This window comes from Equus asinus, chromosome 12 (genome assembly GCF_041296235.1).
Source record: "Equus asinus isolate D_3611 breed Donkey chromosome 12, EquAss-T2T_v2, whole genome shotgun sequence".
Classification (NCBI taxonomy): Eukaryota; Metazoa; Chordata; class Mammalia; order Perissodactyla; family Equidae; genus Equus; species Equus asinus.
In genome coordinates, this window is record NC_091801.1 from 18572349 (window position 1) to 18598570 (window position 26222).

At 38.3% G+C, this 26222-nt stretch overlaps 1 protein-coding gene and 1 long non-coding RNA gene across 2 annotated transcripts in view; one reads left to right on the plus strand and one right to left on the minus strand.

Moving 5' to 3' along the window:
* Positions 1-248: 248 nt before the first annotated feature.
* LOC123290047 (uncharacterized) lies at positions 249-9423 on the minus strand. Its single transcript, XR_006534321.2, has 2 exons — positions 9102-9423; positions 249-490 (listed from the first exon to the last, which is right to left on the minus strand). It is a non-coding gene; the product is annotated as an uncharacterized lncRNA (long non-coding RNA).
* A 125-nt stretch (positions 9424-9548) lies between these two features.
* The window catches only part of VCPIP1 (valosin containing protein interacting protein 1), a 28153-nt gene continuing 11479 nt past the window's right edge, over positions 9549-26222 (plus strand). The window contains exons 1-2 of the mRNA XM_014838510.3: positions 9549-12561; positions 22889-22975. Coding sequence (XP_014693996.3) covers positions 9849-12561; positions 22889-22975 — 2800 coding nt within the window. The 5' untranslated portion in view covers positions 9549-9848. The remainder of the gene's footprint in view (positions 12562-22888; positions 22976-26222) is intronic.

The window sequence follows — 26222 nt, forward strand, 5'->3', positions numbered from 1 at the left end:
CATGTTATTAAGTTATTGACCAATATATCATTTTACCAAGTTAATCTTCTTTATAGTGAAGGTATTTAGTCAACTCTTGCCAATAGACATCATTTTAAAGAAATATGCTAATTTCACAGGCCATCCCCACCCCCATGTTGCTGTTTTACTTATTTATTAGATATTTCAATATCTTCTTTTGTTATATTATACAGCTTTTAGGCTCCATAAATGAATTCACATATGAGATTGGCAGAAAAATAGAAAAATAATTGGAATAGGTAGAAATTTTAATGCAGCATACTACAGACATGGCATTTTGTCATTTAAGAGGGGATGACTTTTTCCTATGGTTTTCAAAGTACTCCCTGGAGCCTTCCCTGAGGTGAGGGTGGGAATGGGGGTATGACGTGCTGGCAGGTTGGAATAACTCTCATCCTTTCTCATTACAAGCACATTTATCTGTTTTACATATTGAACTTCTTGTAAGTTGATCTGAAGGGTTCTGGACCTGAAAACAAAACCAAAAACACATTTAATACAAGGTTTTGAGACAACTGGTATTTTGCAATAAAATGAACAGATAAATAAAATAAGCTGAATCTCCTCCTCACATCATATACAAAAATACATATCAGCTGGATTAAAACATTAAATGAAAAGTAACTTCCATAAACTACCAGAAATTATGGGCAAGCATTAATTCCTTTTTAAGCACACTGATAAAAGTGGAAACCATAATGAGAGGCACAATTTGTCTGGGTTGGTTTTTCCTAAAACGTGTGCCTCTGATACAGATTCAAAATGTTTTGTAGCCAAAGTGTGGAAATGGTAGATATCAATGATAGTGCCAAGAGGTGGTTTAGGGCACTAATACCCCCATTATCCCTAACAGCATGCCCAGATCACCCCAAAATATACACTCTAAATAAAATAATGTGCAAAGCAAACAAATATAACTGAAGGACACATCCTAGTATCTTTTGCTAGAGGCAGACTCATGACACTAAGCCCTTCTCTCCCTAGACATCCTGGAGCCATCACGGCTGCTCTCTGGAAAGAGTCACAATGTCATCAGCATAGAAAGGCTCTGAGAAGTCCTACAGCAAAAGAAGAAGAAAACTTAGTTTACTCATATTTCCTAAATGTATTTGACTATAGAACCCTTCTCTCAACATGATACTTATTAATATCCACAGAATTTGTGGAGCACACCTTAGCGAATGCCAGGCTACATGAAAATTAATATTTGAATCAGAAAATGCTGGGCAAGAGGCGTCTTTGTGAAAGATGCACTGTCCATTTATTGCTATTTTTACTAATGCTCAACTTGAGGCGCTCTCCGAGTTGTGATCTGCTGACACCTAGTGCTGATGCTTTTATTTAGTACACAAACATCATTTCCTACAATATGTTGCTGTCCATCTAAATAAAAACCCCTGCCTGCAGGCTGCGTTGGATTTAAATTCTTGTACATCATCAAAATGATGCACTTATATCTTGGAATACTACGAAAGGATTTATGTAAATGAACCCATGGCTAAAAAAAGCATACTGGCTTGTATTTTTGTTCCTCTCTCACCTATTAAAATATGTCTTATGAAATGATACATATGAAAAAGGTGTCAAGTACTACTTGTTCTGACTTCTGATGTCATACTCATGAAAGGAACTAAATTAGACTGTGTTTAGGGGACAGAGCTGGAAGGTTGAGAGAGAGGGGTCAGGGCAATTTACAAAAACTCAAGATTGTTACTGGAATGAAGATACACCAAGTGTTTCTTTTAGTAAACTCTTAAGCTTTATTTTCTTTTACACCAAAAGTACTCTTCAGGTTCTAAATAAAGGGAAAAGAAAAAGCAAGAGGCAGAGGTAATACAACCGCAGTGATGAGCATTCTCCTGCTCCAAGGACAGTGGTTATTTGGTCTGGCCGTTTAAAATTAATGTTGATTTGAATTGCAAAATGTTAGGGTTATGAGCATTGAGATTCAAATTCTGATCCATAGTAAATGTCTCTGTATGTTTACTTTAATAATGTCAATGCAAATGATACCTATTTGCACAAACACACTGTATTTTAACTTCCAGGTTTTTTGCTGCCAATTTTAGATATTCAGATCTCATATTTCAATAAAAATTCTGGTGCTACAAAATCTTGGAATGCCAATTTTAATTGAGTATCACTTGATAATTCTGTAAAGCAGTGTTATTCACTATAAGATAGGATTAGTATTTTTGAATATTTGAATCTGAATTAATTATTGAACTAATCTAATTGTTGCTGGGAACCAAAACCTCACTTGTTCACTAGCTCACTTACAGCTACTAAGTTGTTGCTAATTTAAGTACGTCTATGTGTGTGTGTGTGTTTTGTGCCATTTCTGTTTCTAACTGGAATGTGGCACTGACAGTTAAAGGGCTGGTTCCTGTGAGTTTGGCAATCTAGGCTACTGTATGACATGTGATGACTCAACTCCCTATCAAAATTACTGTGAAATCTTTATCCATACATTTTGTCACAACGTCTTTTGGCTTTCATCTGATACAAACAAAATCCTAAACTCGATGTGAACTCAGGCACTCAAAACTTCATGTTTTAAGGTTCTCATTTGGGAACTCATAAATAACATTACTTTGTTGTAGATTACTATCAAAATGACAACACAAAAAAATTGTTAAATCTTGTAGAGAATTTGTGGATTTTCTATGAACATATGTTTGAATCTCAGGCTGAGAAACTCTGCCATGGATGATCGCCATTCATTCATTCAACGATATTTATTGAGGCGACTGTGTGCCTGGCACAGGGAATCCAACAATCAACAAACCGCCTGCCCTTATGAACAGCCTTACAGTCTAGTGGGGAAGGAGGACAATAGACAAGTAACTATATAATTTCAGATAGTGATTAGCGCTGTAAAGAAAGTGAGCAGGGTAAGGGGTTGGACAGTGAAAAGGACAGGGGTGCTGTTTTAGAGAGGTTGGCAGGAATGGCATCATGTTGGAGCTGACATCTGAATAGACACCTAAGTGAATATTACCTGGGAAAAGAGTTTTCCAGACAGAAGAAGAACAAGTACAAAGGCTTTGAGACAAGAATGTACTTGGAGTGTTTGAGGACCGAAGAGGCCAGCGTGGGTGAAGCATAAGCCAGGGAAACAATGTCAGAGAAGCAGCCAGGGGCCAGATCACAGAGGCTTCTGTAATGTAGTAAGAACTGGTGGTTCTCAGGGAAAAAACGGGATTGCAGAAGCCATGCTTCAGACAGACTAGAGGTGGAACTCCTGTCTCTGGAACTCAACTCTTTTCTTCCTTTTCCTTTTTAAAATCAATGTTATTGAGGTATAATTTATATACAACAAACACTCATTTTAAGAGTACAGTTGGATGAGTTTTGGCGAATGTATATATCCATGTCACCATCACCATACCATAACCAAGATAAAGAATATTTCCATCATCACAAAAACTTCCCGCGTTCTTTTTGCAGTCAGTCCCCATCCGCTAGCCCCAGCAGAGCCAGGGACTCACTGGCATATGGGGACTCATTACTTCTAAAGTGGACTTTGAGGACCTAGATTTGTGCTGTCCAATACAGTAACCACTAGCCAACTGTGGCTACTTAAATTTAATTAAAATTAAACAAAATTAACAATTCAGTTCCTCAGTTTCACTAGCCACATTTCAAGTGCCTAATAGCCACAGGTGGCTAGGGGCTGCCATATTGGATAGGACAGGCACCAGACTTTTCCATCACTGCAGAAAGTTCTACTGGGCAATGCTGAGACGTTACCCTGGTGGAAATTGACCTTCGCCACATGGAGGTAGGCCAAGTAGCCTGAAAACTGAGTAAGCCATACAAGTCACATTGCCTAGCTTTATGTTACTATCTGTGTTTACTACCTTTATAACCAAGTAATTAATAAAGGTTATGCTTGGGCCAGGGTTTGAAGTGGGAGGAGCACTCACTGGGATGATATGATAATGGCAACGGTAATTATGGAGTTGTTCACTACACAGAAATTCTTCTTCCATTGCTAAGTTTAAAGGATATTCCATTTTTATTAAGGGAAGTGGTGATTTCCCTTATAACTCATAAGGCACAATGTCGTGTTAAGTAAAATTAAACTTCAAAATCATAGTCTTACTAAATCTATAATGTGTTTTTTTTCCCTTTGGAAGGGGAGATTCTGAAGCTACTATGCTGAAATGTTAACATTTGTTAAACCTAGTAGTGGGTACATGAGCATTTTTTATATTATTTTTCTGTACACTTTTGAATGTTTCAAATACTTTAAAAGAAAAATGTAGGCTTTCATTTTAAATGTTTATTTGATGTTATTAAGATTTTTCATGATGTGATTAAGCAATACAGGTTAAAAATAGTATGCACAGTAGTATAGTATAATGGTCAGTACAACGTAAGAGTCAGTACAGCATAACTGTTAAGTGTACAGGCTCTGGAGCCAGACTGCTTGGGTTTTAATCCTAATTATGCCATTTACTAGTAATGAGACACTGAGAAAATTAAGTTACTTAACCTCCCCGTGCCTCAGTTTCCTCATCTGTAAAGTAAGAATGATAATCATAGTACCTAGCTCATAAGGATATCATAAGGACTAAGTAATATAAAGACCCTGGTGCGGAGCAGACACTCAATAAGTATTAATAGCTATGATGATGATGATGATACAATTTTGGTTTTCTAAAAACGTATACACTCTTTTTTTTAATAGAAAAAAAGAACTTGAATGGTCCATCAAACATGTTAACAATTGTAACCTCTAATTGATAACAGACTAATTTTAATTTTCTTCTTTTTTACTTATTTTCTAAACATCCTATGTCAAGCAATTCCTTTTGTAGTTAAAACAAGAGGAACACAGAAACAAAGCCTTGGCTTTAAGCCCGTCCTCAAAAGTGCCCTACAGTCTGGTAAGCAGTGATTTTCAAAGTGTGATCCTTGGGCCAGCAGCATCAGCAGTAACAGAGAATTTGCTAGAAATGCAAATTCTCACGCTCCACCCCAGATAAACTCATTCTGGGGTGAAACCCAGCAATCTGTGTTTTCGTCTTACATTTAATTCTGCTGCTCACTAAAGTTTGAGAACTACCATGCTAAGGCATAACTTGTAGCTCTGTACTTTATATAATGTATATATAACATTGTATGTTTATATAATGATCTCTCTTACCTTTATATAATGATAAAAAACTGCCAACCATTCTTCCTCAAATACTCCCTGCAACTCTTGCTTAGGAAGTCCTCCTCCCACCCTTGGACATACATTTTCTGAGAACCTTTTGAGAACAGCTCCTCTCTGTCCCCAGTTACTGTCTGATATAGAAAATGCAAATGCTTTCTGGGGCCAGGCAGATAATTTGTCTCAAGGGGGCCTGGTGTTAGACCTTAAAGAGTGAAGCCCTGGCCACTGTCCAAAGATGTTCACATTAAAAAAAAGTTAAACTGCTCCTGGCCAAACAAAACACATGTAAGCCAGGTTGGGCCACTGGCCACCAGTTTGCACTCACTCCTTGGCTAATTCTCTCTCAAAGCACTAAGCAGCTGTGATGTAGTGGAAAGAGTGAGTGCTGAGCATGGAAGACAACCTTGATTTGAAGCCCACCTCTACTACCTGCTGGCTGGGTGGTGAAAATGATGATAATGTTAACCTCTCAGAGTTAAACCTTCTCATCTGTATAATAAAAACAATACTTCCTATCTCTTGTAAAGGCTCTTTATCTTTTAAAGGTTAAGATAATACACTTAAAAATACCTGCCCTATAATAAGCCCTCAATAAATTTTTCATAGCATTTGTGATATTTATTATCCTGTACTGTTTTGATTATGTGCTTTATTCTACTCGTATTTATGAAGAGTTTAGTTTAGCCTATTACTTCTATTAGACTCTGAGCTCCTTTAAGACAGGGATGGCAGTCTGCATTCCTTCAAGTTTCTACAATACCTTCTTCAGTAATTAAGTCCCTGTCACGTCCAACCTGAGCTTCAACAAAAGCTGTTACTCCAGGGGCCAGCCTAGCGGCACAGTGGTTAAGTTCTCGTGCTCTGCTTCAGTGGCCTGGGGCTCGTGGGTTTGTATCCCGGGCACGGCTCTACGCGCCACTCATCAAACCATGCGGCAGTGGTGTCCCACATACAAAATAGAGGAAGACTACCACAGATGTTAGTTCAGAGACAATCTTCCTCAAACAAAAAGAGGGAGATTGGCAACAGATGTTAGCTCAGGGCCAGTCTTCCTCACTGGAAAAAAAAATAGGTGTTACTTGAAATTTGATTGTCTGGGTAGGGATCTGGAATAAGAGAGTCAACTCTTCACACAGACATGCATTTCATATGAGAAAGTATGTAGTTGACTTATAACAACTCCCAAAGTTATGATTCTCTTCCTTTTCCAATATGAAAGAGAAAAAACAATGGCTGTTCTATTGTTAAGTGGATGCCTCTTGCTTTTACATTTACCAGGTTTGTTAAAAGCAATAAAGAAAGTACAGAAATTGTGAAAAGGGGTTTCCGTTTTAACTGAATTTTGGCAATTCAGATACAAGTGATGCTGGGGTGATGGTGGTAGAAGAGGTGTTTATTCGAGCAGCTAACATCAGGTGCCTAGTTCATTTGTCCCATCTAGAATACTGCGATAAGACAAGAGCTATCATGTATCACACAAAGAACTTGTGAAAGTTACTAGGCAATTAATCATGGAACTTAGGGGGAAGAAGGAAGCATGTGAATCTCACATAAGCAGGTTAGAGGCTTTCTGTACTCCTATGGCCTTATAAGAAACAGTATGTCATATTTTGTCCTAACAAAATTTTGTTTTTCTCACTTTATAGGTACCCATGCTTTCTAAGTGCCTGTAGAGAAATAATTTACATAGTGAACTTGGCATGGTTAATATCATTGCCCCTTTGTTAGCTTTCTTACTTTCTGAACTTTGCATCAGCAGACTCATTGAATAAGTGATTTTCAGGTTAAATGATTTAATTTAATCCTAGAATTGCTTGAAAACTTATCTTCTCTCCCTTCCCCCAATAACTATGCTTTATACCAGGGTATTTCTATTTTTTCCCTCAAAAGTATAATCCTAAACCTAGGAGAACCATAGTAACAAATGGGTTTAAATATCAAATTTACTTTGGGAAGAATGTTTCTAACTAATCAAGGTTGCATATGGGGAAACGAAGACTGGATCAGTCAAGTGGATTGTGCTTGACAAGCCAGAGAAAAGCTGCTCATTTCTTCAGTAGGGCAGGAAGTGGTTATTTTGTCAAGGTACAATGCAGAATGATATATTCAGTTAATTTAAAAAATCTATTTCACTGTTCATATGTATCATCAATAAGGAAAACTTGGCTAGCTGAGGTTAAGACAGAAGTGCATGACAGTGTTAGTTAGGGTTGCACATGGCTGTCATCTTTCACATGCTCCGAGGCTTTCTTAATTCAATTCTTTGACTCTGTATGAGAAAAATAAAATTCACTGCAGGTGTAACTTCTCAGTCACAGTAGAAAATAATTTCCACTTAAAGGGTATATCCAATTTCTCAACTTATAAACATTCAATTAAAAATCAGTTTCAAGACCATTTATGTAGTTACCACCAAACTACTGTCAAAATAGAAGTAAACAACTTTTCCTGCATGAATTAATTCTTTAAGAAAAACTTTACTGAAAATTATCCCCTTCAAGATAAGTAACATTACCTATGTTGTATGAAGGTAACATTATTTTTGCATAGGCCAGGTAGAATTGGGCAAAAAAATCATTAACAGTTGAAGGATTTCCCTTTCAAAATATCAATCTTTTTGAAGAAAACTGTAGACGATAAGTAAATGAAAGTCAGTACTAATACACTTTAGGAGTGTCTATCTTACAGATGGTTCATTTCAAAGCATCAAATTCTGTTTCCTCAAAAAACCTAACAAGGTAAACAGTTCCCTCCACAGCTACACAGGATTCAAATGACCTCCTGGACTGCACTGATGTATCTATTTTGTGCCAAATGTTTCAGATAATTTGAGGTAGTTCACTTATCCAAGGTTTCAGAAAGCAAGAACTTCCAGAGTAAGTGAAAGAGGCTGACTGTACAATAGTAATTAAAATAATACTAGCTTTAAATTAACATATGACTGTGTTTGCATGAAGAGGCAGTTTCCTAACATGCAAGTAATAAAGCTCTGTTTTCTCTTTAAGGGTAAACATCCTTACAACCCCTTGAGTCACTAAGACCCTGAGGCCTAACAAAGGGTCTGAGCTCAACAGCTCTTTTTTTCTTTTGTAGGAAGTAGTGTAAAATGCACTCTTTGGGTCTGAGATACATTGGTGATTTGGCCTTGGACAAATCACTTAATTCCTTCTAGTCTCTTTCCATAGCTGTAAATGGAGTCAACAAGACCTGGGACAGATATTACAGGACTGGTGTGGGGATGAGATGATATATGTGAACGTATTACGTAAACTATAAAGCAATAGTAACCAGTAGTTACTATTTTATGTAATACTGGCCTAACCTTTCCTGCCCAAGTCCCTGCCTATAAAATGGGTACAGATCTAGAATGCCTATCCAGTCACTTATCGGTTGGGTGAATTCGAAAAAGTCATTTCCTTTCTGGACGTGTTTCCTAACAAGGTTATTATGAAGAGCAAATGATACCGTGTATAAAATACTGTCACAGACATATATCAAGGACTTAATAAATGATAGCTGTTACTACTATCTGAGGGGAGAACTCTAAGGAGCAAACAATATAACACCTAGTTAAAAGGCTTTGTATATGTATATAAAACTCCATACACATCCAAGATATTGTTATTTGTATTGTAAACTGCAAAATCCTACAGGAAAGAAGAAACAAACGGCGCCTCAGCGAACCCCAGCAAAGAGGGGAAAAAAAGGTAGAAAAAGAGGCTCAGGAGCCTCGGTAGATTGGAAAAGCAGTAAGAATGAGACTAGAGAAGTGTGGCACAAAAAAAGACCTAAAGAAACACTCTGAGAATCAACTCGCTACTTTCTCTCTTTTCTGTTATGACCTCCAGCCTAGACTAGACCGTTTCATTCAACTTCCCAGCCCGCCACATCGCTGGACATTTATTTACTGTACCTTCTTCACCGAGAGCCTTTCATTCACCGCCCCTTCTAGGAGTCGTGAACCTCAGACCCTCCGCTTCCGACACCCCTTCCATTTAACTGTTTTTACCAAGCTTCCCCGTATTCTTCCCTCCGCCTAAGGGGGAAGTTAGACTGGACGGGCCGCAAGGCATCCTAGGAAATGTGGTCTCTCATACTCCTTCCCTTGGGCCCCAGAGTCGGGAAGACGACGAAAGAAATCCAGTTAAAACTACAACTCCCGGCAGGCAACGTGAGTGACTGTGTTCCTTTCCGCCCCCCTTCCTATTGCCTTCCTCTTCCTCCTTTCCGTGGGCGCTGAACCGCTTGGCCTCACGATATTTGTAGTTCTTTATGGACCCAAGATGTTAGCACTCGATGGCCAGGAGAGCGGCTAGAAGACTCTAATTCCCAGAGGGCAGAGCGGAAGCTGCGCCTGCGCAGTCTCAGTGAGGGTGTGTATGTCTGTGTGTCTTGGGGAGAGAGAGCGAGAGTGAGTGAGTGTGAGTGCGGGGTAGGGTGGTGGCCGTTACGTTCGGGGCAACGGCTACGGCAGTGGAGAAGTAAGAAGAGAAACAACGTCCGGCGCTTCCGGCTTCGCTTAGGAGGAGGAGGAGCTGGTAGGGAAAGGAAAGTGATTCGCCCTGGGCCTGGACTAGACCGAGTCGGCCGGTGGGGGGTCTGGGCTATGAGCCTTTGAGGTTCGCTTGGGACGCGGAGCGAGACACGAGAGCCGAGCGCTATGTCTCAGCCGCCGCCGCCGCCGCCGCTGCCGCCGCCACCTCCTCCCCCTGAGGCTCCGCAGACTCCGCCGTCCGTGGCAGCAGCGGCGGCGGCTGCTCCGGGGGGCCTGTCGAAGCGGAGAGATCGGAGGATCCTCTCCGGGAGCTGCCCAGATCCGAAGTGCCAGGCGCGTCTGTTCTTCCCGGCCTCCGGTTCTGTCAGCATCGAGTGTACCGAGTGCGGACAGCGGCACGAGCAGCAACAGCTGCTGGGGGTAGAGGAGGTGACCGACCCGGACGTAGTGCTACACAACCTGCTGCGGAACGCGCTGCTCGGGGTGACAGGGGCACCCAAGAAGAACACGGAACTGGTAAAGGTGATGGGCCTTTCCAACTACCACTGCAAATTGTTGTCGCCCATATTAGCTCGCTATGGAATGGACAAGCAGACAGGCCGGGCTAAGCTTCTCCGGGATATGAACCAGGGCGAACTGTTCGATTGCGCTTTGCTGGGTGACCGCGCCTTCCTCATAGAACCAGAACATGTTAACACGGTGGGCTACGGCAAGGACCGCTCCGGAAGTCTCCTATATTTGCATGACACTCTTGAGGATATCAAGCGGGCCAATAAAAGTCAGGAATGCCTCATTCCAGTGCATGTGGACGGGGATGGACACTGCCTGGTGCATGCTGTGTCCCGGGCTCTAGTAGGCCGGGAGCTCTTCTGGCATGCCTTGAGAGAGAATCTTAAACAGCACTTTCAGCAGCACCTGGCCCGATATCAAGCCCTGTTCCATGACTTCATTGATGCTGCTGAGTGGGAGGACATTATCAATGAGTGCGACCCTCTGTTTGTACCACCCGAGGGTGTTCCCTTGGGCCTGAGGAACATCCACATATTTGGCCTTGCCAATGTGTTGCATCGCCCTATTATTCTCTTAGATTCTCTCAGTGGCATGAGAAGCTCTGGTGATTATTCAGCCACCTTTCTGCCTGGGCTCATCCCTGCAGAGAAATGCACTGGGAGAGATGGTCATTTGAACAAACCAATCTGTATTGCATGGAGTAGCTCTGGTAGAAATCATTATATTCCCTTGGTAGGCATAAAAGGGGCTGCTTTGCCCAAACTCCCCATGAATTTGCTTCCTAAAGCTTGGGGTGTGCCTCAGGACCTTATTAAAAAGTACATCAAACTTGAGGAGGATGGTGGTTGTGTTATTGGAGGAGATAGAAGTTTGCAGGATAAATACCTACTTAGGCTTGTTGCTGCTATGGAAGAAGTCTTTATGGACAAACATGGTATCCATCCTAGTTTGGTTGCTGATGTCCATCAGTATTTCTACAGGAGGACTGGAGTGATAGGAGTTCAGCCTGAAGAAGTCACAGCAGCTGCTAAAAAAGCAGTAATGGATAATCGCCTCCACAAATGTTTGCTCTGTGGTGCCCTTTCTGAACTTCATGTTCCTCCAGAGTGGTTGGCTCCAGGAGGGAAACTGTATAACCTGGCAAAAAGTACTCATGGACAGCTGAGGCCTGACAAAAATTATAGCTTTCCCTTGAACAACTTGGTTTGCTCATATGATTCAGTCAAAGATGTTCTGGTACCAGACTATGGATTGAGTAACCTAACAGCTTGTAATTGGTGCCATGGCACATCTGTGCGAAGGGTCAGAGGAGATGGGTCTATTGTGTATTTGGATGGGGACAGAACTAATACTAGGTCCACTGGTGGCAAATGTGGTTGTGGATTCAAACATTTTTGGGATGGTAAAGAATATGACAATCTACCAGAAGCTTTTCCTATTACTTTGGAATGGGGTGGAAGAGTGGTCAGAGAAACAGTATATTGGTTCCAGTATGAAAGTGATTCATCTTTGAATAGTAATGTTTATGATGTTGCAATGAAACTTGTTACCAAGCACTTTCCAGGTGAATTTGGGAGTGAAATCCTAGTTCAGAAAGTTGTCCACACTATATTGCATCAGACTGCCAAAAAGAATCCTGACGATTATACTCCTGTAAATATAGATGGTGCTCATGCCCAAAGAGTTGGAGACGTACAGGGACAAGAGTCGGAGTCGCAGCTCCCAACTAAAATTATTCTTACTGGACAGAAAACAAAAACTTTGCACAAGGAGGAGTTAAACATGAGTAAAACTGAAAGAACTATTCAACAGAATATTACGGAACAGGCTTCTGTAATGCAGAAACGGAAAACAGAGAAGTTAAAACAAGAACAAAAAGGACAGCCCAGGACTGTTTCTCCCAGTACCATTCGTGATGGTCCGTCCTCTGCCCCTGCTACCCCTACTAAGTCTCCTTATTCACCAACAACTTCTAAGGAGAAGAAGATCCGAATAACAACTAATGATGGACGACAGTCCATGGTTACTCTTAAGTCTTCAACAACCTTTTTTGAACTTCAGGAAAGCATAGCCAGAGAGTTCAACATTCCTCCATATTTGCAGTGTATTCGATATGGCTTTCCTCCCAAAGAGTTAATGCCACCCCAGCCAGGAATGGAAAAGGAGCCAGTTCCTTTACAGCATGGTGACAGAATTACAATAGAGATTCTAAAAAGTAAAGCAGAAGGTGGTCCGTCTGCTGCAACACACTCAGCCCACACTGTGAAGCAAGAAGAGATTGCTGTTACTGGGAAACTGTCTTCTAAGGAACTTCAGGAGCAAGCTGACAAAGAAATGTACTCCTTGTGTCTTTTAGCAACATTGATGGGTAAGATCAGTTTAACTCAGCTGGTATTTTTTAACTTAATTGTGAATATGATAGTTTCTCTGTTATCCTTGTGAAAAAAACAAACAAACTGTGGTCTTCGTAAAAACTATTTGATTATATATTTTAGGAGAAAATTATTTTCTTTAGTTTTTGGACAGTTAATGGATAGACGTTGGTGTGATTCTCTATTGAGTAAATATTAGGGAAACATAAGTAAGAAAGTGAAAGTAATCCCTTAACTGTCACCAGGTTATTTAAATATAACTTATTCTTGTAATTGTTTTTTTAAAAAAGGCTTATAACGTATCCATTTAGAGTCTTTTTAATTTTTTTCCTCCATTTGGCTGTATTGAGCCTGCCCACTTTGCCCTTTTTCATTTATTTTTAAATTTTATTTTCCTGCATGTCATGTGATTTCAGGACTTCCTGTTTGATGAATTGCAGTTTCTGGTGCTTATATTCTCACTGCACTTCCACCTCAGTCTCTCTCCTCCATTTCCTGTTCTCCCTTTCCGAGTTCATCACATTTTTCTTATCTGTACATTAGAATTTGTGTTTAAGTAATTTCCTTGCTCACTGACTCTTTGCCATTGAATGTAATGAACTATTATAACTCATGAGAAATGTAAGAAACAGAGGTAGATGTTAATGGGATTGTTGAAGAAGCATTTCTTTTTAATAATTCAGCATAAATTAAAGGAAAATATATTATCAACCAAATATGTAATTTAAAACTTTAGATGATTTTGGATATGATTCAATGGTGCACTTTTTTTACATCATTTTTATTTGCTTAATCTTTGTTTCTAAATCACTGTTAATATGCTTTATTAAGGCTTAAAGTAGAAGTAAAATTTAGATATATTACATATTAGAAGGACCTTCTTTTTGCTGAGATTAGAATTTTCAACTAGAAAAGTGATCTGGCTTTTTATTTTGTTTTCTAAGAGTACTAAATATCAGTGAATTGGGCCTTGACCTACCAAAATGAAGATTATTTATTGCTGGCTTGTTAAGTTTGGGGGCCTAGTCATTAACACGAGGTCTAAAAGCCCTGTACAAATTTACAACTTGATATTGCTGATTTTATTTTGGCAGACATAGTCATTGAATTGGAGGATATATTCAGAAATGTACTAAGCACTTTACATATTTCTCTCTCTCAGAGTTTTTAGTTTCTTAGAGACTGCATTGAATAGAGGAAAGATTGTGTGATCTTTGGAGTCAGAAAGACCTAGAATTTGAATCTTGGCTCCACTACTCATTAACTTAGTGATTTCAGGCAAGCTGCTTAACTGCCTAGTATTTCAGTTGCCTCTTCTATCCAAAATTCCCCTTGTAGTAGATAACACAGGGCAACAGTAAAGTACTCACAGAACTCTGAAAATTAAATAACATCAGCACAGAATGAATAAAATTAGACATATGCAGAAGGCACTTTAAGAAACCAGCAATCTCCTAGGTCAAAAATAAGAAAGACAAAGTCTTCAATAGAAGATGAATTCTTGAGTATGTGGCTCCTATCATTTAACCTTGGTATATCTAGGTTAACCTAGTATAATGACCAGCAGGTATTAGCCACTTTGAAATGTTTTTGATTGAATTAAATAGGTGACTAACATATCTAAAGAAAGGCTGTGTCAGCAGAAATGGAATGGATGGTCAGCATTGAACATTGAAAAAGAGTTCAAAAGCAGAATTTGGCACTATTTATATACTGCTGTACAAAGGGAAAAGATGCATCATCTGGGGTTCATGAAAATTCTGGTAACTAGAAACGTAATTTCTGTTGAGGGGTAGGAATATTTGATCAGCCCTCGCCGTGGCCTGGCTGAAAGAGCTGTATCCCTTCACTGATTCTGTATCTATCAAGTATGTATTCTGATCACTCATTTAACTTCCTGATATAAGTATTGATGTACAAGTGAGAGTGCAGATGAGGATTATGTTCATTTGGAAGGCTGTGTTCTCCATTGTAGATTATTAAATTGGTGTGGGTAAGATTATGATCAGTAGTCTAAAAGTCTGGTCAGCATCATAATATATTTCCTAATGAAAATTAGTAAAGTATAATTCTGGTTTATAACTAGTCACTTTTTGAGTTTGGTTTGAGGTTTCTGGACCTGAATATCTGAGTACTTGACTGTGGACTGCAATGAGTTCACCAAGATAATGTCTTCCTTTAATGATCCCTTCCCTCTTCATCTCCAACATTTATATTGTTGCTGCTACAAACCCACACATTTCTTTAAATCTTCTACTCCCAACACAAACTTTGAACCTAAAGAGAGGGTTTTGCTAATTTTATAGTGGTAGCACTTGAGAGACTTTCTGTTTTAAAGTAGTAAGACAGTGCTTGGCCTGTACTTGTCCCTCTATAAATATTAGTATTCTGTCTCAAATTCTTTTATAACTGTGTCTGAATTATGTAGAAGATTTTCTTAATGAAAAGTGATGTATTTATAAAAATATCAATTTGGGGGTGGTTATATGCACACAACCTTATGTAAGAAGTGCTGGGGAACTACTGATGTTTAGACTGGGGAGGGCTGGAAAATGAAAAGTGACAGGATTTATTTAGAAAATTGCAAATTTTAAAGTGCAGAAATTACCTTGTGAATTACCAAATGTGAGCTAAGCTTCTGCTATGTTTGTTTAGAAAATAACTAATTAAACTTTATGTTGTTCGAGTAGCTGGCTCCTTCTCATTTAGGTTTAGGCTTAAATACCACCTTCTTACAGAGGCTTTCTTCTGATCACCTTATCTAAGGGTTTGAGAGACTTGTTAACCATTCTAAGTAGGTCCCCTCTATCCTTGTACCCTGTTCATTTCCCTCATATACCCATTACAAATTTTCATTATCTTATTTGTTGGTTTATTTATTCATTTGCCTCCCCCACTATATTATAAACTCCACAAAGGCAGAGATGGTAGCCTGTTTTATTCACCCATGCAATACCCTATCACCTAGTACAGGGCCTGACACTTACAAGGTGCCAAATAAATGCTTGTTGAATGAATGAATGCAAATTATTTTCGCAAAATGAATGTCTGCTATGAGTTAGAGACTGTGCTGGAGATACAAAGATGAATGAGACTCAGTCCTTGCCCTCCCTAAACTTACCTGCAGGATTTCAGGTGAAGGCATCCCCTACTTTTATAGCTTTCATCAACAGATCTCCAGCTTTCTTTTCTGTATACATAAAAATTGTAAAAGCCAGGACTGGCCTGTTGGCACAGCGGTTAACTGAGTACGTTCTGTTTCGGCGGCCCAGGGTTCGCCAGTTTGGATCCCAGGTACACAAAAAATTTTACAAAAAATTGTAAAAGCCATATATATGGGATTGTATACCTTCATTAAATAGGCTGACTGCTTGATAGCCAGGGACATGTGTTTTTCTCTTCTTTTGTTTTTAAGTAGAGTATTCATTAAATAGAATTTATATCAACAAGACAGTAAGTTAGTGCATCAGTCTTTTGCTCATTATGAACCATTCATGGAACTAGTCACTTTCAATCTTATGACAGTAGTTTAAAATGAAATAACAATGTTCTACCTGTAGTAGTTCATAGGTTTTAATCCGCTTTATCCAAACCACTTGGAGGTTATTGAACAATTTTTGCAGACTGTAATTTTCATTATTTATGTACTATGTGAGTGACTAACTCTGGCATTGCAAAATATGTTACTAACTTTTCTGGTAGACCAGGTTTTTGTGGATTTTCTTTGTGGTAGATATCCACCATAAATACTAAGCTTATTTCTTTTTTCTTAGTGTTGTATTCCACTAAGTTTCGAGTTCATTTTTTTCAAGAGATAAAGACAGATTTGTGAAAAGTGAAATTTGACAGTTTGGAGTTGCTTTAATAGAATTAGGATACTTGTTATATTTACTCCACTTCACTACAAAAGGTTAGCAGCCTTTCAGGAGTTGAGAAACTTGTTTGATTTTTATATAGTTTTTATCTTCCTGAAAGAACTGGATGAGTTTTTAATATACATTTTTAAAGTGCACACTATTTTGTAATTTTGTAGTACCTCTTGATGTTGTAACTGCCTTAGAATTTTCCAGAATCGCACTTGAGATTCAAACACTTATTTTTTAGATGACCTTGAGTCTGAATATCATTATCGCATCTTGATTTTTTTCTTCAAATGTTGAGTTAGGGGCTGGCCCAGTGGCATAGCGGTTAAGTTCGCATGTTCCACTTCAGGAGCCTGGAGTTTGCTGGTTCAGATCCCGGGTGTGGACATGGCACTGCGTGTCAAGCCATGCTGAGGCAGCATCCCACATATAAAGAAGTAGAGGGAGGCCGGCCCGGTGGTGCAGTGGTTAAGTGTGCACGTTCCACTTCTCAGCAGCCCAGGGTTCGCCGGTTTGGATCCTGGGTGTGGATATGGCACCACTTGGCAAAAAGCCATGCTGTGGTAGGTGTCCCACATATAAAATAGAGGAAGATGGGCATGGATGTTAGCTCAGGGCCAGTTTTCCTCAGCAAAAAGAGGAAGATTGGCAGTAGTTAGCTCAGGGCTAATCTTCCTCCAAAAAAAAAAAAGAAATGGAGGAAGATGAGCACAGATGTTAGCTCAGGACCAGTCTTCCTCAGCAAAAAGAGGAGGATTGGCGGCAGATGTTAGCTCAGGGCTACTCTTCCTCAAAAAAAAAAAAAAAGGTGTGAAAGACAGTCTCAAATCTAGATAATACTTAATGTATATGGTTATTCTTTAATGCCATCTGATAGGCCTTCTAATTGATTTGTATACAGCATACTGCTAATGGGGAGCAGTCATAAAGTTGAATAAAAAACAATACATATAGATATGTCTTAAGATTAATGTGTATGTTGTAAATGGTGATTTTATACTATCATACTTTGAAGGTTAAGTTAAATATTGATTCTATTCCTCTCTGCACTCAGCTACTTTGATACCTTTTATTTTCCTTCATGTTTTTCCAATTACAAGATAATATTTTTAAAAATTCAAAGAATTCCAGTATAAAGTAAAATGTGATAGTTCTCTTTGACATTTGCACTCCCTGAGAGAATCAGGCTCTGTGTGTGCATTTGTGTACACATTTGCACACAGTTAGGTTTGTGTGGGTGTATGATAAATGTATCTTTTAATGCTGATGACACTAAAAGCTGTATGGGGTGGATACACTTAAGGGACTGATTATAAGGAGAGAAACAGGCATGCCTTTCTTAGAAATGGGTTTGACTATTGATAAGGTAGATACATTTTTAGATGGGAGGATCTGCAGGAAGGGTGGAGAGATGGCAACAATTCTTTCAGCTAATGAATACCTTTAGGATTCTTTCTAGTAGAAACAGTCCATGTTCCTATTTAAATTTATATTTTTGTCAGTTTCTTTTATGGTCATAGATACTTGAGTTCTGAGTTAATTTTAGATATTTTTGAGGGGGTCTTTAAAAATATATTTCATACAGATCTTAGATTTTTAAATTTACTCTCTTGTTTCATAAATTGCAAGGAGAAACTTGAAATTGTCTTTTTAAATATCTAAAGTCTGAGAGTTGGAATGATGAGCTTTTACACTCACTTTTAACCCTATGATTTTATTAGTAGTAGAGAAAGTTAGAAAAATATAATGTTTTAAAAAATGTTTCATTTTAACGTACTTTTAAAAAATTACTTCTTATTAAAAAGGAAAAAAATCAGATAAACCAAAAGAAGAACCATCCATAATACCACTGCCATATATAGCTACTGTTTGGGTAGGAGAATTGAAGACTGTTAGGAGGAAGGATTTGAGGAAGACAAGGTGTGAATAGAGGTTATCTATGATGGTGGTGCAGACTTTCTTCTACATTTACACACACACAATATATTGAATGTAAGTGTTTTACTGTTGTAGTATAAAGAAACAGTTGAATTATATAGTAAAATTAATTGATGACTAACAGGAAAATGTGAATTAATATACTATTTGCCAAGTGTTTTATCAAACTGTTCCTATTTTCTAGAAGTTTGTTTTCTAATGAAATGGTAGAAAAATAATTCTCCCCCCCACTTCTTTCCTCCTGAGGAAGATTGACCCTGAGCTAACATCTGTGCCCATCTTCATCTATTTTGTATGTGGGACGCCGCCACAGCATGGCTTGAAGAATGGTGCGTAGGTCCGCGCCCGAGATCTGAACTTGCTAACCCTGGGCCACCAAAGCAGAGCACATGAACTAAACCACTATGCCACCAGCCCATCCCCCCCCCCCACCCTTTTAAGATCTACTCTCTTAGCAACTTTCAAATATGCAATACAGTATTATTAACTCTAGTCACCATGCTGTACATTACATCCCCATGACTTACTTTTTTTTTTTTTTTTAAGTTTGGCACCTGAGCTAACAACTGTTACCAATCTTTCTTTTTTTTCCCTGCTTTTTCTCTCCTAATCCCCCCAATGCATAGTTGCATATCTTAGTTGTGGGTCCCTCCAGTTGGAGCATCTGGGACGCCGCCTCAAGGTGGCCTGACGAGCAATGCCATGTCTGCGCCCAGGATCTGAACTAGCGAAACCCTGGGCCGACAAAGCAGAGCACATGAACTTAGCCACTTGGCCACGGGGTGGCCCCCAACTTACTTATTTTATAACTAGAAGTTTGTACCTAAATGTCGTTCCCATTATTTTTTCTATGACTTTCTTTTATTAGAATAATGAAGAGGTACAGATGGTACCATTAGTTGTATTTTATCCATATAACATTGAAGAACAGTTATCACTGTGCTGCTTCAATTAAGTTTTTCTGGGCTTCTTTCAGGTGTTGTTAAAAGGAAAAACCTCATTTATACTATTCATTCATATAAATTCATTCAGTGAATGCTAAGAGTGCTACTGTCTTTTCAGCACTGTGTCAGGCCCTGGGAATAGAAAGTCAGATAGGCCACTGACCTTTTCCTGAATCTGAAAAGCTTCTAGTCTAGAAGGGAAAACAGAAAAGTAAGCTAAATTAGCCTGCAGTGTGATAAGGGCTGTGGTATTCATTTGCGTAGAAGGTACCTACTTAACAACCACTGTGAAGAATCCTAGAGGAAGTGACACCTAAGTTGAGTTTTAAAGAATAGACAGCAGTTACTGGCCTTTGGGGAACTGGAGCAGTTTCGTGGTGCTACTTTGTAAAAATCAAGTTAGGGTATGATGAGAAATGTGAGATAGGAGAGAGGGCGAGAGTTCTTAAAATGCCTTGTATGCTGTAAAAACGGAGCTTGGATTTTACCATATGGTTTTGGGGAACCATTAAAGGTTTAACTCTGAGGGCTGTATGGCGAAGGGAGTTGGGGAAAATAAGATCAGAAGGAAAACTAGTTATGAGGCAGCAGCAGTAATTCTATTCTCAAAACTAGTTATGAGGCAGAGGCAGGAGATGGACCTGAACCAGGGCAGTTGTAGAAGGGATGGAGAAAAATGTGGTGGAGAGCCATATGAGACTGACAGGGGCCTTGTGCAAAGTGTCACAATCCCAGCTTCCTAATCTCTAATCCTTCCTTGGTTCTATTACCAACAAACATGACTTCAGTGGAATTATTTGTATACCAAAGGAAATAATTTGCCTTTTTTTGCTCCCAACCAGCTATTGATGCCATGGAAAAGACTATGGATAGTTTTGTCAAGTTTGTTGTAACCCAGTTTGGTCTCTCGTAGAGGTTTAATATCAGTGGAAAGGTTATAAGCTATACACAGGATTCAAATCCTGGCTCTGCTCCTTACTGTCTGTTTGCTCTTAGAAGAATTATTTAAGCTCCTTGAGCTTGTTTCCTTGTCTGTAAAAGAGGGCTTAGTTGTGATGAGAACTATGAAAATGAAACTGTGTGAAGTGCCTGCTCAGAGCTGGGTAGATAATAGAGGTTTAGATGATAGTTATCCTTCCCTTAAAGCATGTATAGAGCATGCATACTCATTGGGGCCATATCCTCTCTAGGGGATGAAAATTGGTTCTTGGGAAGAGGGAGAAGATGAAAAAAATCTTGCTCTATTTAATGAATAAAGCTCAGATATACGTGTAGTACCTGTACAGATAGTGTATCTGTAGTATTCAAACATCATGGTGGAGGCGGATTAGGAAAATGTCTGAAAAGGATCCTTGGGGGAAGGTAATGAAAACAAGCTTGATAAACACTCCAATAGGGTTCTTACTTGGATTTCTGCGTGCTTAAATAAGGAATAGTTAGGTATGTAAAGTACTAAGGAATGCCATTTTTCCTACTAGTATTTAGGTGGTCAGTTGTGAGGAGTTCACTATTTTGGCACCTGTTCAGATTTTTACCAAAAAAATTGTGCTACCATATAATTTTTTGATATCCTTTCCAAATAAATGATATCCTAGAGTATTTTATAAAATACTAAGTACATTTAAGATAACATTGATAGAGGGGCTGGCCCCGTGGCCGAGTGGTTAAGTTCGCGCGCTCCGCTGCAAGCGTCCCAGTGTTTCGTTGTTCGAATCCTGGGCGCGGACATGGCACTGCTCGTCGGACCACGCTGAGGCAGCGTCCCACATACCACAACTAGAAGAACCCACAACCAGAAATATACAACTATGTACTGGGGGGCTTTGGGGAGAAAAAGGAAAAAATAAAATCTTAAAAAAAAAAAAAGATAACATTGATAGGGGCCGGCCCCGTGGCCAGTAGTTAAGTTCACGCGCTCCGCTTCGCATCCCGGGGTTTCGCTGGTTGGGATTCTGGACGCGGACATGGCACCGCTCATCAGGCCATGCTGAGGCGGTGTCCCACATAGCACAACCAGTGGCACTCACAACTAGAATCTGCAGCTGTGTACTGGGGCGCTTTGGGGAGAGAAAAAAAGAAGAAGATTGGCAACAGTTGTTAGCTCAGGTGCCGATCTTTAAAAATAAGAAAATCAGTATATTGGGGGGGAAAAGATAACATTGATAATAACTAAATGAAAGGTTATCACCAAAGAAATAATTTATCCAAATGAAGGTTAATAGGTTCAGCAATCAGAACTTCTACCAGAAGTTATTAGCATTATGTATTTGGGGGCTCTTATTTGTATTGAAAATTTAAAATTAAACTTCTGTGAGCCTACCCTTAAATATAGCCATATTTTAGTTGTACTGTATCATTAGTGAATGAAGTGTTTTGTGTAAGTAATTGTTCCAGTTAACTGAAACTTCAAGCGCCAAAGCTTTTACAACTTGTAAACTTTAAACTGATATGCTGAGTGACTTTAGCCAATGCCATGCAAATTCATATTCCTGTTGATGGATGTAGGAAGAGGTTAGATCTCTGAGAGATTGTAGGGACATTGTGATTAATTCACATCATCAGTAACCTCCATTCAAAGCTCAGATCCAACAATGTAAACTTCTAGTAGGAAAGATGAAAGTTAACCTTTCCTTGTTAAAATTGACTAAAAAAAGTCTTCATTATAGAAGTAGTACATATACATTATCAGATTGGAAAATAATAAAAATATAAAGAAACAAAAACAACCATATTTGACAAACCAAAAGTAACTTTAATGTTTCTTTCATTCTTTGTCAACTTCTTGGACAGTGGTTATCACCCTTATCTTTTTCTTTGAAACTTCTTATTGAAATAGGCACTGTCAGAGGCTGCTTTTGAAAAAATATTTTTGTGAAATGGTGGTTTGCTTCTGGATATTTTGTGGACTGCTAAAGGTTATTATAAATCTCTTCAACAAGTCATTTCCCCCCTAAATTTCTACTTAAAAAAGTCAACTTTTAAGAACAAAATACAACCCTAATTACTTATCTTCAGTCTACCTATTTACTTTTCTCCCTAGCCCCTTCCATCTATTTTTGTTTGGTTTTAACATAAATATAGAATATACAATTTTATATTCTACTTTTTAAAAATATCTTTCTGTAACCCTTTCTGTTGTTCTAGTCCAAGGCTGCAAACTACTTTCCTTTGAACTGGATTGAGTCTTCAGATATGTTTTGTTTAATATGCCCAGTATTGACGCATGCAGTTTTTAAAAGACATTTTTAAATTAGTTCTTACATTTAAAAATTGAGAGAACTCACATTAAAAACCCAGATTTCTAGCTTCTCTTGAAAAGCCATATGGTCTTGAAACATCAGGCCAACACTCTTCCATCAGAGCACTTGGCAGTGGCTGCCATCTTTGATGGGCTGTGCATTTTCTAGTGTGAAATAGTCCCATCACTCCATGTCATCTCCCTATATGTTATACCAAACTGCATCACTCATTTAGGAGGTCTGCCTTGCAGTTTCTGTTCGAGGCCAATCCATATTAAAGCAACCCTGGGTTGAACTCATTTGTTTGTTGCTAACACTGTATCTGTTTTTCTCTTACAGGAGAAGATGTATGGTCTTATGCAAAGGGGCTTCCTCACATGTTCCAGCAGGGTGGCGTATTCTACAATATTATGAAGAAAACCATGGGTATAGTTAATTTCTGATTTTATTCTTAGATAAAATATCTCCACTCAAGCTATTAGATAACGTATCTCAGTTCAATTATAAGATTAAGAAAGTTCAGATAGTATTCTTCTGAAACTGTTTCCAATGTTAATGTTAGGTATATGGTCTTCTTTGGCAGTTGGCCTAGTTAAAATGGATGATTATCCTGATATGGTCAGCTATGTTTTCTGCTATAATATTAATAAAAATCTCCTATCACTTTCTTGCTCCTGTTTTCTCACTTAAATTATGTATATGATTTTTAACAACTACAGACAAATTGTGAAGTTAGAAGCACTTTGTTATAATGCTAGTGACTGTCCCAGAACCAGAAGAGATGGTATTTTTGTTGTTGTTGTTGTTGTGTTTTGGCTATGATTATTGTATACCTCAGTGCTTTCTGGGTTTTTGGAAACAGCTCTTTTACATTTATTGTCTTTTCACATTGTATGTTCATTGTTTGTAAAGATATGTGGAAGTATATAACTGTATCTTCAGAGTTTTAAGATCTTAAGAGAGAGGTTGCTGGAGTGTGTGTTTGGAGTTTTTTCAAAGACTTGATGTGCATGCTTTTAGCCCCAGACTTTATCAGTCTGGCTTATTTTACTTCTTCATCTACCTCTTTAGACATTAAGTACATAATCTCTATTTTATGATTTTTATCACTTCCTCACATACTTTTTTTTCCTTCTTAAAAAAGAAAAATCCCAACTTGGCTGTTGTAGAAATATTCAAACATATGTAAAAGTAGCAAGAATAATATAATGAACCCCTTTTACCCACCACCCACTTCAACAATTATCAGTATGTTTCTACCTCACTTCTCAACTGGACTATTTTAAAACAAATTGCACACATAATATAATTTCATCTCTAAGAACTTCAGTATGTATCTCTAAAAGTGAGAATTCTTTTTTTTCTTTTTAAAAAATAACCACAGGGGCTGGCCCCGTGGCAGAGTGGTTAGGTTCGCGCGCTCCGCTGCAGGCGGCCCAGTGTTTCGTTGGTTTGAATCCTGGGCGCGGACATGGCACTGCTCATCAAACCACGCTGAGGCAGCGTCCCACATGCCACAACTAGAAGGACCCACAACGAAAAATATACAACTATGTACTGGGGGGCTCTGGGGAGAAAAAGGAAAAAAAAAATAAAATCTAAAAAATAACCACAATACCATTATCACATCTAAAAAATATGAGCAGTAATTTTTAAAATATCACCAAATATCCAGTCAGTGTTTAAATTTCCTTGATTTTTGATTGTCTTAAGAAACGTTTTTTTCTCTTGGTTCATTTGAATTGGGGACCAAAGGATGGCTGACTGGCTGGCTTCCTTCCATACAGTAAAATTAATCCTTTTTAGGTATACAGGTAGGTGAATTTTGACAAGCATATAAAGTCATGTAACAATCACCACAATCAAGATATAAGATATTTCCATCATTCCAAAAAGTTGCCTTGTGCAGCTTTCTAATTAATCCCTTACCCCTACCCCCAGGCCCTGGCAACCTTTTCCATATCACCATATAAATGGAATCATATAGTGTAACCTTTTGTATCTGGCTTCTTTGGTTTAGCACAGGGGTTGGCAAACTACTGCCTGTGGACCATATCAGGCCTGCTGCCTGTTACATATAAAGTTTTATCGGAATACAGCCACACTCATGTTTACGTATTGTATGTGGCTGCTTTGGCACTACCATGGCAGAGTTGATTAGTTGTGACAGAGACTATGTGGTCTGCAAAACCTAAAATATTTACCATGTTTCCCCTTTACAGAAAAAATTTGGCAATTTCTGTTTTAGCCTAGTACTTTTGAGATTCATCTGTCTGGTTGCATGTATTAGTAGTTCATTCCTTTTTATTACTGAGTAGTATTCCATTGTATGGATGTATCACATTTTTAAAAATCCGTAACCAGTTGAAGGACATTTGAGTTGTTTTGAGTTTTCAGCTACTATGAATAAAGCCACTATAAACATTTGTGTACAGGTCTTTGTGTGGATGTATGTTTTCAGTTCTCTTTGGTAAGCAGCTAGGAGTGGGATTACTGAGTCATATGGTAAGTATATGCATATCTTTATAACAAACTTCCAAACCATTTTCCAAAGTGGCTGGACCATTTTATATTCCTGTTAGCACTGTTTTAGAGTTCCTATTGCTCTGTATCCTTGTCAGCACGTGGTAGTAGCAGTTTTTGTTTTTAAAACCATTCTAATAGGTTTACAGTACTATCTTGTAGTGATTTTAATTTGCATTTCCCTGATAACTAATGATGTTGAGCATTTTCATGTGCTTGTTTGCTATTTCTTTATTTGCCCATTTTTAAATTGGTTTGAATTTTTTTATAATTGAGTTTTTAGAGTTCTTTATATGTTCTGGCACACGTCATTTATCAAATGTGTTCTGCAAATATTTTCTCCCAGTCTGTAACTTGTCTTTTCATTCTGTTAACAGTATCTTTTGAAGAGCAGAGATTTGTAATTTTGATAACCAATTTAACAATTTTTTCTTCTATGATTCATACTTTTTGTGTCCTATCCAAGAAATCTTTGCCTAATCCAAGGTCACAGAAATTTTCTTTTATATTTTCTTCTAGGAGTTTTATAGTGTTATGTTTTGTATTTAAGTTTATGACCCATTTTGAGTTGATTTTTTAATATGTTGCAAGGTATGAGTTGAGGTTCAGTTTTTTAATGTATGGATGTCCAATTATTCCAGCACCATTTGTTGAAAAAGCTATACTTTACCCATTGAATTACTTTGGTACCTTTATAAAAATCAATTGACCATGAATTATACACTTGAAAAGGGTGAATTATATATAAAATATACATCCATAAAGTTGTTTTTTAGAAATCAGTTGACCATAAATGTATCAGTCTAGTTCTAGAATTTCTTTTCTGTTTTGTTGATCTATATGTCTCTTACCAATACTACAGTCCTGATTACTGTATCTTCATAGTAATTCTTGAAATTGGTTAGAATAAGTCCTCCATCTTTATTCTTTTTCAAAATTGTTTTGGGTATTCTAAGTGCTTTGTTTATCCATATAAATTTTAGAACCAACTTGTCAATTTCTACAAAAATGTCTGCTAGGATTTTTATTATTATTGCGTTGAATGTATAGATCAAATTGAAGACACTTGATATTTTGACAACGTCAAATCTTCTGATTCATGAAAATGTTGTTTCTCTGTTTGTCTTCTTTAATTTCTCTCATCGAAACT